This window comes from Rhyacophila brunnea, unplaced genomic scaffold (genome assembly GCF_057557595.1).
Source record: "Rhyacophila brunnea isolate RB1 unplaced genomic scaffold, BYU_Rbru_1.0 scaffold_4, whole genome shotgun sequence".
NCBI classification, from domain to species: domain Eukaryota; kingdom Metazoa; phylum Arthropoda; class Insecta; order Trichoptera; family Rhyacophilidae; genus Rhyacophila; species Rhyacophila brunnea.
The window spans coordinates 42,441,728-42,459,741 of record NW_028233068.1 but is presented as its reverse complement, the minus strand read 5'-3'; the positions used below and the strand labels follow the sequence as shown (position 1 = coordinate 42,459,741).

General features: G+C 37.5%; 2 protein-coding genes across 5 annotated transcripts in view; one reads left to right on the top strand and one right to left on the bottom strand.

The window, feature by feature from the left end:
• The first annotated feature begins 2,330 nt into the window (after positions 1-2,330).
• On the top strand, positions 2,331-3,197 carry LOC147067384 (uncharacterized). The gene has a single exon (XM_085953588.1). It carries the CDS (start codon positions 2,331-2,333, stop codon positions 3,195-3,197), a length of 867 nt encoding a protein of 288 aa, XP_085809714.1.
• A 5,804-nt stretch (positions 3,198-9,001) lies between these two features.
• Positions 9,002-18,014, bottom strand: part of mino (glycerol-3-phosphate acyltransferase mino) — a 97,612-nt gene continuing 88,599 nt past the window's right edge. For all 4 annotated transcript variants that reach the window (XM_085954383.1, XM_085954384.1, XM_085954385.1 and 1 more), the window contains 8 exons: positions 17,408-17,643; positions 16,780-17,008; positions 16,308-16,492; positions 15,576-15,723; positions 14,622-14,830; positions 12,879-13,006; positions 11,943-12,121; positions 9,002-10,828 (listed from right to left, as the gene is read on the bottom strand). In XM_085954383.1, coding sequence (XP_085810509.1) covers positions 10,605-10,828; positions 11,943-12,121; positions 12,879-13,006; positions 14,622-14,830; positions 15,576-15,723; positions 16,308-16,492; positions 16,780-17,008; positions 17,408-17,643 — 1,538 coding nt within the window. In that variant the 3' untranslated portion in view covers positions 9,002-10,604. The remainder of the gene's footprint in view (positions 10,829-11,942; positions 12,122-12,878; positions 13,007-14,621; positions 14,831-15,575; positions 15,724-16,307; positions 16,493-16,779; positions 17,009-17,407; positions 17,644-18,014) is intronic.

Genomic DNA, 18,014 nt, shown 5'->3' with positions numbered 1-18,014 from the left:
TCGGGAAGTGGTCGTGACTCCCAATCCTCACCTCCGTAACTTTGTACTTGATGAGAATCCCTTGCGTACATCGGATTCGTCGGAATCATATAAACTTTGTTTTGCAATTTGTCTACATGAGATGATAGTATACACGAAAAGATATAGCACCATGCCAAGGAGTCGACGTGGCTCTCACTCTTCACATCCTCGATGGGCACCGCGAGCGCACCTCTGATTCACCTGCACAATATGATATACCTACACGGTCTATTTTGTAATTCGTCTACCTAAGACGATAGCAAGTAATACACGAAAAGTCACGGTAGCAGCATCGGAAGTAGTCGTGAATCCAACTCCTCACTAAACGAACTACAATTACACTGTGTGAGCATCTTAGTTTCGTATGTATATGAGAGACGCAGTATGACTTTGTATATTATTTAACGCTGGCCATTGTCAAGAATATAGGCATGGTCCCATTGTATCGAGTCAGTTTATTGGTTACTTTGATGTTAGCATCATTCTTCTTCTTCATAGTAGGAACCTCATGGCCGAAGGTCGTGACCGTATGGGCTCCACCCCTCTGTATACCCAACTTCGTGTTCGAATTAACTACGAATTCAATATGTGCTTCTACTAACAAAGCTCACGTGACTCTTCTAACATGAAAGACGCAGTTGTTTCATTTGTGATATATCTACCGGAGGCAATAGGAAACCAGGAAAGTCATGTTTCCAGTCGTAGAAGTGGTCATGCCTTTTACGAATCACCACCTAGCTTGACTACATGCACATGGTTAATTTTCTATTAAGCCACTGCTGAAACACTTTTTCGTGATAATTATGACAGATGCAATTTATTTTATGATTCGTCTGCAAGAGCCATATGCAGTAACTCAATTGATATTTTCTGGGACAACAAGGTGCCTGTAGGTGGATGTATATTCGATGAAATTGTTCGCAAAGTGAAGCTGGGCTGAAAAACTTTTGACCGTCTGAATAATGTCTTCAAAAATGACCCGTGCCTTAAGCGCAAAATGTTAAACCAGTGTGTGCTTCTCGTAATCACCAGAGCGTGTGAAACATGGACCCTAAATAAAAGAGAGACCCAGAAACTTATAGTAGCACAGCGTGGTATAGAGAGGTGCATGCTGGGTATAACGCGAAATGACAAAAAGCGGAATGATTGTATAAGAAAACGAAAAAAAAAGAAAAGGGTTTGCGATATAATAGTGTTCTCTAAAAACCACAAATGGAAATGGGCTGGATACATAGCTCGAAAAAGGGACAACCGATGGACAAATGTAGTCATCCAGTGGTACCCAAGAGGTACAAAACGTCCGCAAAATAGACCTAGAGGCCGCTGGATCGATGAAATGGTTAAGTACTACGGAAGTACGTGGCAACGCCACGCACAGGACCGAGAAAAGTGGAATCAGCTTGGAGATGGCTTCATCCAGCAGTGTATTGATTCAGACTGATGATGATGACTCTAACGATGCTACTTTTCCACCAATGATAGTTACTCTGAAATTCCCTTTATTAATGTCTTCTACTTGTCATTATTTACACATGTACCTACTTATAATCTCTACGCTCTATAAGAATATACTATTGCAGTATGTATCTATCTCATTTTTTTTATAAAAATACCTAGATAATTTTACGTATGTAGTGGCCGAATAATAACTATCAAATTCATCTATTGTTTATAAAAATATCAAGTTACTTTGCAGCGATACATTCCCACTGAATGTATTTTCTAGTAAACAACATACAGATCGTCAGCGAAATTAGAGACGGTGTAGTATTACATATAACAATACTTAATTAGTATTACGGCATATTGAGCTGAGTAAACGTTTCCCATAGTATTTGCTTACAACTATAATAACATAATATCATAGCGCATTATACGATTACTATATTATCTGAATAATCAGTTTTCTCGTAGTGTCATATTTTATAACAAATAATATTTCATTTCACTATTCGATTTAAAAACGCTGATGCTTATACTTAGTCTAATGTAATTGTATACCTATTATATTTTATATTGTGTAAATTTTGTGGTGACGTGTTACTTTGGTATTGTATAAATAAGGGAAAACAATTCAACACAATGTCACTCAAATCAAGTCACTCGACTCAGAGTAATTAGCAAGTAACTATCATTGTATAAATACGCGGCTAAATAAATCTCACCATACGACATCGAAGACTTCGTCATTACTATCATCCTCTACCTACGCATCGACACCACACTGGAGTGACCTCAACAGTGGCGACCAACCGCCGACAGTGGTGAACCCGACGTTCCACGCAACCGCAAATTCAACATTCAAGACAATGCCGAGAGAATATGATGACACCTACAGCCCCGCCGCAACCAGTCACAGCGAACCTTCAAAGGCCGTCGGAGAAGTCAATAGAGTCGCTGTACGAATACCACCCTTCTGCCCAGAGGATCCGGAGATGTGGTTCTGCATGGCAGAAAGGAGCTTTACAGCATCAGGAGTCGTAACGGAGGAGACGAGGTTCGGGTACATCTTAGGAGCATTGGACCCACGGTACGCTTCCGAAGTGCGAGACATCATACTAAACCCACCAGACGAAGGAGCATACAAACTCTTGAAAAAGGAATTGATTCGTCGCCTCAGCTCCACTCAAGAGCAAAAAACAAGACGTCTTCTAGAACACGAAGAGATGGGAGATCGAAAACCGTCACAGTTCCTACGACATTTAAGGACGCTTGCCGGTACCGCCATCTCCGACGAAGTTCTAAGAACTTTATGGATGGGTAGATTGCCACACACAATGCAGGTAGTGCTCGCCACCCAAAAGGACACAGATCTGGATAAAGTGGCGGACCTGGCTGATGCCATGGTAGAAGCCACAGAAAGACCGTCAATCTCGGAGGTTTCCATGGAAGCACTGATTGAGACTAGGATGCGGAAACTCACAGTCTCATTACAGGAGCAGATGACAAGTATACGAAACGAAATTGCCAGCATCCATAGCGGTGACTCACGCCCACGAGCAAAGAACTACGACCGTCGATTCAATAACCGCTCACGAAGCCGTACACGTTCATCTAGTCGCAACAGAGAAGATACCCAAGGCAAATGCTGGTACCATCATAGGTTCGGAGCAGCTGCACAGAAGTGCAGACAACCCTGCAACCATCAAGAGGGAAACGCCCCGGGCAATCACTGATAGTGGCCAGCGAATACAGCCCGATGTCAAGCCGCTTATTTGTCACCGACCGCAACATGAAAACGCAATTTCTAGTAGACACAGGTGCCGATCTCTGTGTGTACCCACGTTCTAAGGTTCCAGGACGTCTAACAAAAACGACATACGAACTGTCAGCGGCAAACGGAACAGTAATCGCTACATACGGAAACCTTCCGCTGACATTAAACTTGGGCCTAAGACGAGACTTCACATGGAGGTTCGTCATTGCCGATGTTAGTAAGCCCATCATTGGAATTGACTTTTTAATCCATTTTGGATTGTTAGTCGATGCCAAGAATAGACGTCTGTTGGACCAAACCACTCATCTCACAACTTCCGGAAACCGCAGTACTGGAGAGGTTCTGTCGATCAAAACCGTTTCAGGCATGTCTGCGTATCACGACCTGTTGCAACAGTTTCCAGACCTCACACGTCCTGATGGCACAGTCAAAACGCCGCATCACACAACGAAACACCATATCGAAACAACACCGGGACCACCAGTGGCTGCTCGCCCAAGACGACTCGCCCCAGATAAATTACAGATTGCGAAGAGGGAGTTTCAGAATATGATGAGACTTGGAATCGCTCGACCATCAAGTAGCAGTTGGGCATCACCGTTACACCTGGTCGCCAAATCGAACGAACAATGGCGTCCATGTGGTGACTACCGAAGTCTGAACGCCAGAACCATACCAGATCGGTATCCGGTACGTCACATCCAAGATTTTGCCCAAGCTCTCCGCGGGAGGAAAGTATTTTCCACCATCGACCTAGTCCGAGCATACAATCAAATCCCAGTCGCTGAAGAAGACATACCGAAGACTGCCATTACGACACCTTTTGGCCTCTTCGAGTTCCCATATATGTCGTTTGGCCTCCAAAACGCAGCGCAAACTTTTCAAAGATTCATCGACGAAGTACTACAAGGCATGGACTTTTGCTATGCCTACATTGACGACATCTTGATCGCTTCAAGCTCAGAAGAGGAACACCTCCAACACCTGAAAACGCTCTTTACACGTTTGCAGGAGTACGGAGTTGTGGTAAACTCAAGGAAATGTGACTTTGGTAACTCCACGGTCAAGTTCCTCGGATATCTCGTATCTGCGGATGGCATCTGTCCACTACCCGACAAGGTGGAAGCCATTCGGGAGTACAGCCGCCCAGAGAATGCCAAGAGCCTACGCCGATTTTTGGGTATTTTGAACTTCTATAGAAGGTTCATACCCAATGCTGCAGGTACTCAAGCACCTCTGCACACACTTCTCCAGGGTAAGGTAAAAGGCAAGCAGCCTATTCCATGGACTCCCGAGACTATCAAAGCATTTGAAGCATGCAAGAAAAGTTTAGCTGATGCAACACTACTAGCTCATCCGAAAAATGACGCACCTCTAGCTATCATCAGTGACGCCTCAGACACAAGTGTTGGCGCAGCACTCCACCAATTGATCGATGATCAATGGGAACCACTCGCGTTTTTCTCCAAGAAACTCAGCCCAGCCGAGCAGAAGTATGGAGCTTACGACCGTGAACTACTAGCGATCTACATGGCAGTCAAGTATTTCCGACACATGGTAGAAGCCCGATCATTCGTCATATACACGGACCACAAGCCCATCACTTTTGCTTTCAAGCAGAAAGCCGAGAAATGTACTCCACGACAGTTTCGGCATTTAGACTTCATCGGACAATTTTCAACCGACATCCGTCACATCTCTGGCAAGGACAACGTCGTTGCCGACGCTCTTTCCAGAGTAGAAGCGATTACCGAAAATCCACTCGATTACGTAAGCCTGGCAGTTGATCAACAAAAAGATGAAGAGCTAAAGATATTCCTACGCGACGGATCTGCCTTACAACTCAAACAGGTGCAGATTCCGGAAGCTAACGTAGCTATCTTTTGCGACGTGTCTACTGCATATGCAAGACCTTTCATCACCAAGCCGTTCCGTGAAGCTGCATTCAATGCAATACACCGACTTTCACATCCTGGCATTACCGCAACCACGAAACTCGCAACACAGCGTTTTGTGTGGCCTTCTATCGAAAAGGACTGCAAGCAATGGGCTCGCAGTTGCATTCAATGTCAGAAAAATAAAGTCACACGCCATGTCTCAGCACCATTAGGCACGTTTGTGCCACCGTCAACTAGATTTGAGCACGTCCACATCGACATCGTCATCCTACCACCGTCGGAGGGATATCGATACTGTTTAACATGTGTAGACCGCTTTACTAGATGGCCAGAAGCCTTCCCGTTGAAAGACCAAGAAGCAGAGACAGTAGCACGAGCATTTTACTCCGGATGGATCACGCGATTTGGAACTCCAGTACGAATTACTACGGACCAAGGAAGACAGTTTGAGTCACAGCTGTTTAGACAACTAAATCGTCTGGCAGGTACAACTCACATTCACACCACCGCATACCATCCCGCAGCAAATGGCATGGTCGAGAGATTACATCGACAAATGAAAGCAGCCATCAAATGCCATCAAAACACGCGTTGGACAGAGACACTGCCCACAGTCTTGATGGGAATCAGAGCAGCTTGGCGAGAAGATCTCAAAACTACCTCAGCCGAGCTGGTCTATGGCAAACCTCTACGGTTACCTGGCGAATTCTTAGGTTCAAAGCAACCCAACGACTGTGAACCAGCTAATTTTGTCAAATATCTCCAACAACATTTTTATGAATTGCAACCCGCCAAAACAACGCACCACGGCAGGAAACAATCATTTATATTCAAAGATTTGGATAAAACCACGCATGTGCTACTCCGAGATGATACTGTCAAAAGACCTTTACAGTCGCCATACACTGGCCCACACGAAGTCATCAGCAGGAATACTCGAACCTACGTCATTCGCGTTCGAGGCAAGGACATTACAGTCACTGTAGACCGCCTTAAACCTGCATACATCATGGCAGAAGAGGACGACAACTCATCAAAAGAGAAACCGACATTAAACGATCCAGCACCAGAAGACATCAGACGGCATGATAACGTCACACGCGCAGGAAGACGTATACACTTCCCTGATCGTCTAGGCTACTGAAAAACATCCCAAAAGTGCATATTCCATAGTGCTACGGAACATATGTCGTTATATCGTTTATACATTAGTAAATCGTTTAGGTTAACACGTAATTAAATTCCATTGTTATATCCATTTTTTTTCAACAACAAAAACCCACTCAATTATATCATATAGTATCGAAATTAGTAAATTTCTGGAAAGGGGGTATGTAGTGGCCGAATAATAACTATCAAATTCATCTATTGTTTATAAAAATATCAAGTTACTTTGCAGCGATACATTCCCACTGAATGTATTTTCTAGTAAACAACATACAGATCGTCAGCGAAATTAGAGACGGTGTAGTATTACATATAACAATACTTAATTAGTATTACGGCATATTGAGCTGAGTAAACGTTTCCCATAGTATTTGCTTACAACTATAATAACATAATATCATAGCGCATTATACGATTAATATATTATCTGAATAATCAGTTTTCTCGTAGTGTCATATTTTATAACAAATAATATTTCATTTCACTATTCGATTTAAAAACGCTGATGCTTATACTTAGTCTAATGTAATTGTATACCTATTATATTTTATATTGTGTAAATTTTGTGTTGACGTGTTACTTTGGTATTGTATAAATAAGGGAAAACAATTCAACACAATGTCACTCAAATCAAGTCACCCGACTCAGAGTAATTAGCAAGTAACTATCATTGTATAAATACGCTGCTAAATAAATCTCACCATACGACATCGAAGACTTCGTCATTACTATCATCCTCTACCTACGCATCGACACCACACTGGAGTGACCTCAACAGTGGCGACCAACCGCCGACACGTACTAAAATTTTTCCCTAAAACTATGACAATGGCTTTAGAAAATTCTGCATTTTTCTCCTGGCAGAAAACACTAAATAACACTTAGTGTAATCAGTATCGCTGAAAAAGACAAAATGTGTTCTGGCAAAAAACACTAATTCATTTTTTTATAAACAAATAAGAAAATAAACATAAAAAAAGAAAATTTTACTTAATTTTTTACTTTAACCTTCTTAATAAATAAACAGTCTTTATATTAAAGTCATCATTTTTACGATTACTAATAAACTCACATGATAGAACATTTCAAACATTTTAAAAACTTCAAAGTCAAATTACTCGAAACTAGTATTCTCCAGTTAGTGTGTTCTTCCAGAACAGAGACGATATATCGTCACCGTTCAGGCAAAAGTCACCAACCCTGAAAATGGCAGTTTTGAGTTGAGTATGTCACCCGAAGCGTAAAATTATGTTCTTTAAGATGCAAAACTCACCTCGGTACATTAGTTAGTAAAATTTTGCTTAAATCCGAATTATTTGTTTTTCACTAAATGACTTTCGATAAAATCTTAACAAGCAAAAGTCATTATAGGTGAATAGACATTATTGACTATATAAAAAAAAAATCCTTTGTTATAAATATACAAGCAAAAGTCACTATACTATGGATGGTGAGTTTTACTGATGCTTCTTTTGGCTAACATTGTTCAGATTATTAACAAGCAAAAGTCACCAAACCATAATTTGAGCTACCTTGCCTCCTTTAAAACCTTCCAGATGTTTTAATTAGCATCAAAAAGTAAAAGTACCTTAAAGAAATTATTAAGAAGACATGAGAAAATAATTTAATGTAGATAAAACCTTAAAAACATTAAAATCTGATTTTTCCTGCATTTTCAAACTTTCAAATTGCGATATCTCAAAACTATGTTTTTAGGGTTGGTGACTTTTGCCTGAACGGTGACGATATACAAATGCATGGTTTTCAAATTATTGCTTGTAGGGTGGGTATTTCTTAACCTGAAATTTCATTAGTGGTGAGGGGTGAAGGTGGGCTGTTATGATCCGAGATAAATAGTGCACGCTCTTTGTCATTGACTTATTTGTTTTCATTGAACTAATAATAGGTACAAATTGCAGATGGTACTGGTTAGTTTATTATATTACATATATAAACAAACCATAATAGTTTTGGTATGCTTTGGGCGATCCGACAAAAATAGTGCACACGTTTTCAGTCATACTTGTTTACGTTGAATTAAGAATAAGCTAGATAAACAATATACTTCCATCTACCTATAAAATATCTAAAATTGTATGTATATGGTTTAATGGCATAATTTTAAATATTTTATAGATAAACGAATATCTTTCTTTGACTATTATACTTTGACTATATCTTGGATTAGACAGGGTTTGATTGAGTTTTAAAACAAACACTATCTACATAATATTTTAGTCTTCAAATACGTTTGACCGACAGAGTTTAGTATTCACTAATTAGGTAGGTTGGATCCAACCTACCTCCACCCACTGTTTCGTTATGATCACCACCATTAAAGGTAATTTTTGCTCTCCCGTGATCTGACAATGACAGGGTCCCCCCGCCGTCATCAGTACCACTGTACTGGTTTGGAGGGCGACTCGAGTGGTATCGGCGACTTTTTAAACTACACAAGCAACATTCGTGCTGTGTGTATGTGTGCTTTTCGACCAAAAATGTTGTAATCACGCTGTGTGCGGTACATAAAGTAACATGTGTTATATGAATGCCACCACAATGACATCGACAAATTCGACGTGTTGCAGTTAAGACGAGTTTGTATGTGTGACCTAGCTAAGTATTTATATAAATAGTTATATTTAAGTAGTTATATATAAATTACAGGTTATAGGGTTATAATAATAATAATACAATTTGAGGTTTCAGTTATTTAATAATATTTATCTTTATAAAAATATATAACAACTTGTTTTCGAAACATCATATAAATATTACTTTCCTAGGATCGTTAGACAAATCTAACACAGTGTTTATTATGAAGAAATTTATTTGAAGCACCATTCCACCAAATAAATCTCTTTAGACCAGTGGTTCCCATGTGCGTCTCTGGTGGCTGCATGCGGTTACCAACATCATTTTCAATATTTGATTGAATTAACTGGGAGTCATGACCAAGCACTTAAAAACCATTTTAATAATACCACGGTTGAAAAATTTTGGTCGAAGTTATACGTTGGACCAAGAATCAAGTCAATTCAAACAATTGCTTTAACCGATTCACTGCGGAGCATTTAATTACTTTTTAATTACCATGTTTAAATAACATGCTAATTATATCTAATGGCCCCCTAATCAGGACACAACAGCTGTGGCGTTCGCCCTGTAAGGATTAATGTTGTCGATTTTTCCTACTACTTGTATACTGTGAAAGATCATTCAGTGTAATGCACTTCATAAAAAACAAATATCGAAACCAATTGACAGATGTAAACTTAGAAGCAGCCATGCGGCTCGCATTTAAAAAAAGGAGTACATATTGAAGAATTTCCATTTGCATTATTTTTAAATAAATAGATATGTACTAAAATGTTGAAATGTCTTTTATTAAATGGACTTTGTCTATAAATAAATTGATCCATTTTTTTAGTAAATCAAACTTAGCTTTGATTTTTTCAATCACAACAAAAGTAAAATTTGGTGCGGCCACCAGACGTTTCCATAGGACTGTCGATGTCAATTGTGCGGCCACAGTTAAATTTCACTTGAGAACCACTGCTTTAGACTCATGAGCCAGTCGAATAAATTTAAAGTGAATTAAGAATATTATAAAAATATGCAACATCAATTTTATTTAACTATATTTGGCTTTATTTTAATGACGACATGAATCTCTTCCGACAATAATTTTGTAATAATTAATATATTGCTGGCGGCATTCAGATCTTGTCAAGAGTATTTAATATTTAAAAATCAGCTTAGCTGCAAATTACATTGGTTTCTGAAATCATGCAAACATGATGGAAAAATACTCAAATTGTTTTATACAAAATATACTTCAAAATAATTTCAGTATTGTAATGATGTCACATTGAATTAATGTTTACTTAGTAGTTACCTATCACAAAAGGGCTTCATTGTTTCCGAGACATTCTCGAAACTCTCAATATTGTAGGTAACATATTATTACTTCGGATGTCCGAGAAACAAAGAGATCAAATGTGAATTGAAAAAATTAAACCCTGATACACTCCGTCACATCAATTATACAATTACACATAGCACTATAAGTGCAACTTCTATATTATGGCAGACATGCCCATAGCAGCCAATAAAGAACTAAAAACCCCCTGGTCTTTACGTACGTACATCATCTCTTCGCCTCCATCTCCAATTACTGTCTTTTTACACTACATTCACCGTTATGGACATATCGGCCATATTATAGAAGTCACCCTTAAATCTTCATAGCATAAGCAATGTCAATGTCTTGAAAATTGGAAAAGTTGCACTGAAGTTTCTCATCGTTCATATTGACGTGTGTGTGATAGCAAATGTTGCTCTGTCGAAGGTTTCTTCAGGAACCTGACGATTAGATCATGGATGTGACGGAGCTTGGCGGCACTGTCGTATTGCTTGCTGATGGTTAGACTCCTGATGCGGCCTTCCAGGTGGAGGTCCACAACTCCCCACAATCTCAGGAGTTTCAGGCAATTTTTGATTGCGTCCGTCGAGAGTGCTTCACCTGTAAAAACAAAAAAAAATAACAATAATTATTATGGAAACTATAATTGTCATTTATTATTATACTTCTGTCGTAATTGACGTCATCGTAGCCGATTAGAATACTATTTCACTTATATCTTTAGGCTTCCAATTCACACAATATACAGTGCTTCTGACATAGATGACATGAAAAGTGAACAGATCCAAGGAATTTGTGAAGTTGAGGATGCGGTCAAATGGGGAAGAAAATGAAAATAATTTGGCACATGTGCTGAGTGGGGCGAAACTAGGAATTCACCGTTGGCCAACGTCTTCCCGGCAAACCTTCCAAAAGATGACTTAACTTCGTAAAAATCTGAAGAATCCGAATAATGAAGGTCTACAACAAGTATAAGATGATTTAAGGATTCTATTCCATAAGTCAAGGAATATGATTAGGAGTTACAGAAAAAAATATTGTATATAGAATTATGATTTCCAAGGTGGCAGTGATAAGGTGGGGACTGAACAATAAGGCAAGTGGAAGAAATTACAGGAAGGCCTTTTTGAAGTTATATTTTTTTTGGCACGTTTGGGAAAATCAGATCAAAGTATTTTTGGCGTGTCACATGTAACACATAATTTATTTTTTCACACGAAAAAAAACGCACTGGATTGCATTCGAACAACCGATTGTTCGGTTATCAGTCAAACGCACTACCTTTACGCGACAGTATGATACTGCAATCGTGACGATTATACACCATAATATAGTTTAGAATTGTTCCGTTGCCTAGGCAGAGAATTTATTATTGTCAGCCATTTGCAATTCCTTACAAACAAACGATTAAACATCATAGTGGCAGTTGTTACTTTAAAAATAAAAACAACAATAAATAATTATATAATTCAGTAGTATAAGTTAAAATTTATAGAAATAAACCAACAGCGCTTCAATAAGCGGCCTGTTTTCTTACGTGTGTAATTTAACAAGATAATTAAGATAATCTAGGTTATCAGAAGTTGTGTTTTTGTTTTGTTACGTCAAAGAAGTGTAACTTCTAACGTGCGTACATAAGTACACACTATTTGTTTTTTTTATCCAGCAGTGAATCAAATCCACCCTGGTCGATGACGATAGGAATATCACTCACCATATTCACAATCTCCGGTATCTAACAGATGTTTCATTTCCACTAAGACATCTTGGACGAAATCGGTTTCAGTAATTGACGCGAACATTTCATTTTCAGAAATGAGTAGTCTAGGCAGGCACAGTGTTGTCACACAATAAACTTCCATTAGCGGCCTAAGAACAGTTTGAAGGCACCGCCTGAAATTATTAAGAAAAAATGAACTAAACTTGATATTTGTACATTAATCTACACACCGCACCCATATTGAATGTGGATATTAGTCTTATTATGATATAACCAAAGGTAAAAATTACTTATAACTAGGGACACACATTTTGAAAAAATCATTTCCGATAGTTCATGAAATCTATAGGAGGAAACCACATTTTTTGAACCAAAAAATGTATGTATTTTCCTTTAGAAAAAAAAATCATTAAGTTAACACATTCAAGCAAAAATGAGTATTGAGACATGTTTTTCATCATTTTCGCTTCGTATACTGCGACAATCACTTTTTGAATGTTTGCTTCAGAATTATTGATACTGGTTGTTGCTAAGGCATCCAAACCGAAACCGGGTTAACTAGGTGATTTTATACAGTTGTGCAAATGTGGATTATTTAAAACCGACGGATTAGACTGGTTAAGCAGATAGTAAATCGTAAAAACCAGAAAACCCGGTAGTCTTTTCCCCCGGTTAATTGGACGCCTTAGGTATCTCTATCAAAAGAAAAGTATCAGTCGAAAGTATTAATACTTTTTGATATCTCGTTTTACAATACTGTTACTCCCATCATAATGAGTAAGATTTCATTCCCGTCTTAATTACCAAGTGATAAACCCAACACATGCTTTTAATTAACATATTTGAAAGTAATATAATGGCTTCACATACACACAAAATATGTTTTATTAAAGTTTTATTATAGATAATTTAAATTATGCAATATTATACCTTTCTGTGACAGCCGTTTTCTCTTGGTTAAGCAAGTACATTGTCGTATTTACTTGGTATACATCATCGTCATCAGTATCCATCCGAATATTTCTAGATATTATTCTATTTTCTGGTTGTGCCTCGGGCTGAAAAAATCCAGATACATACAACTTTAATTTTGGTTTAAGTATCCACGATGGCCGAGCGGCTAACGCACCAGCTTACAATGTCATGGGTCCCAGGTTCGAATCCTGGGTCTGGCATACACATATTGTTTTTCAAGGTGTGTATAGAGTCATAGAGAATGGACCTAATATATCGAGCTATTGGTTAACTTCCATTTCTTGTAAAAACAAAAATTCGTTAATACAAATTTCCACTACAAATCTTACGATGTCTTACGAATCTTACATGGTCAAAAAAAAAAATTCTATGGACAGGTGAAGAGCAAATCAATGACATGTTTCTGACAGAGAAACATCAATACAACATGTTTTCATAGTTTTTGACACTATTATAACCTGTGGAGGTTCTTGGTCTTCGCCAGAAAGAATATCCATCATTCTGACCCACAAGTTGATACTGGGAGCAGGTGACTTTTAGAGAGAGTGGTTTCAGCTTTCTTTGAGAAGAATTAGCTGGTTGGCGAGGTTGGATCAGTGAAAGTCTTAAAAGCATTATCACCTTCAAAAAACTGCCATTATAATAGACGCACTGTCGAGATCTGGATTTGTTTTATTTTGCTTTTGTTATTTGGAATCCAGTGGCGAAGAGTGGAGGTAGGCTGTTAAAATCCAACATAAATAGTGCACACTAATTTTCGTCAGTCATATATCTTTGTTTTTATTGAACAAAGACTACCAATTTACAGATGGTGTTGGTTAGTTTTTATATATCAATTAAACCGTGCCTAAACCAAACCATAATAATTTTGGTATGTTATGGGCGATCTGACAAAAATAGTGCACATTTTTTCAGTCATACTTACAGTAAAACCTCGTTAATAAGAACACAGATAATTCGAAATTTTCATATTTATTCTTGAACATTATTTTCATATAAAACCATACTTTTAATTCAAATTTCGTAATTCGAAATGATTTCAGAGACCTGGCATACAAAAATATTCAATAAATCTTAATAATGTACACTATTTCATGAGTCAGTCATTGAAAATTGTGACAGATTTTTCTGAAAACATAAATTACTTATTTTCCCCCATATATTTCTTTTCGATTTTTGGTCCCATGGAATTCATATTAACGAGGTTTTACTGTATTTGTTTTCGTTGAATTAAGAATACATATTACACACAGTTTTTTTAATTCATTAAAAACCCTGCCTTAAGCAAAACTATAATAGATAAAAAATATTATTCTATTTATAAAATATCCAAAATTATGTATGATTTAATGGCATAATTTTGAATATTTTATAGATAGACGAATATTTTTTAACTATTTATTATCTAGGTTTTCACATGGTTTAATTGAATTATGTAAACTAACTAACATCATCTTTCAGTAAATTGTACTTGGTTCAATGAAAACAAATAGGTATGACTGACAAAGTTTAGTGTGCACTATTTGTGTCAGATTTTAACAGCCTACCTCCACCCTTCGCTACTGTTGGAATCTTATGTTTGCAACATTTTTAAGGAAGTAAATACTATGTGTTTCTGAAGACCAGCCAATAATATTAATATTATCTCCATATTCTGTATACTAATATAAAAGTACATTGACTACGTGTCATACTCACAATATATTGTGAAATCAATCCTTTGTGGGAAAGTTTATCGATGGTGTCAACGATTAGATCCTCCAAGTTCTGACACGGCTTGCACAGAATAAACTCCTGGGACATGAGCTCACAAAGCTGCAGGGAGACATCTATTAAGTCCGTTACGTATACTCCTTGTGAAGGAGGGGAGCTAGCTGACGTGGCGGAGATGTATTCAAGGGCGGTCACTGAAAAAGGATTTATGAAATAATCACACATCTGTGGGTGCTCATCGTGAATCTCACCAAGTGCATAATCTGTTTAAATACATACACTTAGGAACTACTTTAAGCATACATTGTAAAGTACCTTTTCCAAAATGTAGTCTTGTATTTAAACACGCATCGCCAGCGAGCTCACCTTTCATTGTCATTGACACAAGGTGACTCCACTTTAGCAGACGCATTGTCGAATTTATTAAAAAGCACATTCATCAAAATTGCAACGTTACAAAGTAGTATGGAACAATCGCATTTCACTTTATAAGCGGATTCCATTAATAAGCAAATACAAAAACAGTGTCCAGACTTTTGACTGCAGGCGAGTTTTTTCCAGAAGACAAAAAGACACTGACAAAGGCGTCGCCACGAAACATTTCCTTTGTCTTCAAACAATATAAAAAGGTGGGGTTGCTACCCATTAATATTCAGTCTCACAGTCATTCAGATCTTGTCGACATAACATCCGATCGGTCTCGTAATTTCCTAGAAATAATATCATTGAATCGTAACTTGTAAACACTGTGTGTAAAGATTATTTATTATTGGGGATAATAAATGGGAATCACGCAACCAAAGCCTCCTCAGTCTTGGAGTCAACCACACCTACCTTACCCCTTTCCACACCAAATCCCTCGCAATACATCTGTATCGGACATCATGAATTTATTGTGAACCAAAAAATTAAAGAATTTATAAATAATTTTGAACATACCAACTATGCTTTGCATTGCATAATGAGGCAGCAGGCAATTTCCATAATACGACAATTCAATTATGTTCGGCAGAATTGAAACAGGTTTAACGATAATGTTTCCAGATTCACGTTCTTTCACAATTAATCCAGGGCCCAAAATATTTATCTGAAAAGGTAACATAAAAGTAATATGTACTTACTATGAATTTGATATTTCATACAAAACAGAATTATTGCAATAGTTTGAGTGTTGTGATATAGGTATGTATGTAGTTTTTGTTATTTACTCAGCTGTAAGTATTTTCTACAGAATATTGACAAAGACTAAGCTTCAGATCATGTAACATTCACAGAGAAATTCAATAATGCTAGAATTACATACAACAAAACGATATTAGAGATTGTGTGGAGTCTTATTTAAGTCAATGGATAGAGGCAATGCACTTGCCTTGCGGTGTTTTGTATACAGCCAATGGGAAAGGTAAACTGACATTTTTATTATTACAATTAAGCATAGCATAATATAGGTCTACGCAGAATGGAGGTTATATCGTAACACATTTTTTGATTGAAAAAACAACATTTAAATTTGTCAGATGTGGGATTCAAATTTGGCAGATATTTTACATGTAAATATTGAATTTCACAGTAAACTAAGAGAAACTAGGTGAATGATCTCTATCTTATTCTATTGAATTAGGGATCTCCACAAGGCCATTGGATATGTATTACAATTTATTATGTACTTACGGCATGATTGACAACGTCGATAGGGTCGCCTGTATAACCGACATCTCGATCTCTCGAGAGCAAGTCGGCAGTGAGGCATGCAACTGCTTCCGCCAAATGTTCAGGAGAACACCCTTCTCTGAATTGAGTCAGCATTAAAAAGGCCACAACGTTTGTAGACATCACTGCTGTTGCTTGAGTGCAATCTGTAATTATTTTATAAACATAAGAAATTCATTATCTATTGCAATTGGTCAATACCATACATGCATCGCGGGGGACACAATGGAAACTCAATGACTATGCCATTTCTGCAATTCTAATGAGTGTGGTCAATTCCTTAAAATATGAAATCCTGACTCTTCTTTGCAGGACTACTAATTATTCCGGTTACAGTAAACTTTTTGCTGTTAAAAATGACCACCAACATTCAGGAAGGATAAATCTTGTAGTTCATTGTGTTGTTATCGATATTAAATTGAATATAATTTACCATAGACGACATGCCTAGCGATGGCTTCAACCAGTCCCTTTTCTTCGGCTATCACAATATCTGTTCCATAGAGACTAGAGCAGCTTTGGTTGTTTGAAAGTGTTCTTTCTTTGCTGAGTGTGTGGATGGTGATTGGTCCGGCAATATCTCTGAAATTGTTGGACGGACTTCCCATCATGGGATTTGGAATAAGTTTAGCAGGCTGTTGTTGGAAAGATCGGACCAACTCCTAGAATTAAAAAAAGTTTTACAATAAGAAAAAAAACCATTGAACAAAATTTTTTCTTATACAGGACATTTAATTATTTAGTCAATAATATTACAATAATAATGGTGATGTTTTTGTTGGCGTATTACATTACCAGTTTGTTATTAAATTTCGTGCAGTGGTGAATGTCCACCCATATAATACTCATGTCTATCACCAAACAGTGGCCAGAACAGTCGGCCAACCAAGGCAGTAAACCTTACTATTGTTGTGATTTATTGATCTTAGTACATACGTATTATACAATTAAATTGATGTTAAATATATTGTGACAGCATTAGATATTGGCAATCAGTAGATTGGATACATGAATCTGAGGAATTAAGGAAGACAGGGAAATGTGAAAAATGTCTTTCATACCTGCATGGAGAAGGGCTGGTTAAAATCAATCCTAATGTTGCCGTAATGAGAATTGAGAACATTCCAAATGGCCTTGATGGCAGCACTGAAAGATTCCATTTGCTTCGGCATGCCGAGCTGTTCTCTCACAAAATTTCCATCAACCAACTTCTCGTAGTTCATGGAGACAGGTACTAAAAGCGCATCCTCAATCGTTCCGTCCAGGAATGCGTCCAATATCACAGATAATATTCCACCTGAAAGAAAACATTCATTATACATACATCAATAATATTTATCATTAATCATGGATGTGGAAGAAAAATTGTAAACAGTTGCATTTCAACGTATTCAATTGAGTCTAAGAATTATGGGGGACCACCACTCCTAGTGGAGATTCGCGATCATCACACTAGTCTTTGGTTATTGAAAAATAATCAAACTTTCAAGTCCTGCCTGTAATTTTTCCCTGCAAATCAATCTCTTCTAACTGGTACATAGAAAACTTCCTAAATGAGCAGTTTATTGAAACGAGAGATAAAAGACTACATCATTGAAAAAAGGTTAATTACTAGATATCATTTTCAGTCTTGAGCAGATCATATGGGCATCTATGAGGAATAGTTGT

Excerpts from the sequence above, each read along its gene's own strand:
- LOC147067384 (XM_085953588.1), top strand. The coding sequence starts at position 2,331 with ATGCCGAGAGAATATGATGACACCTACAGCCCCGCCGCAACCAGTCAC.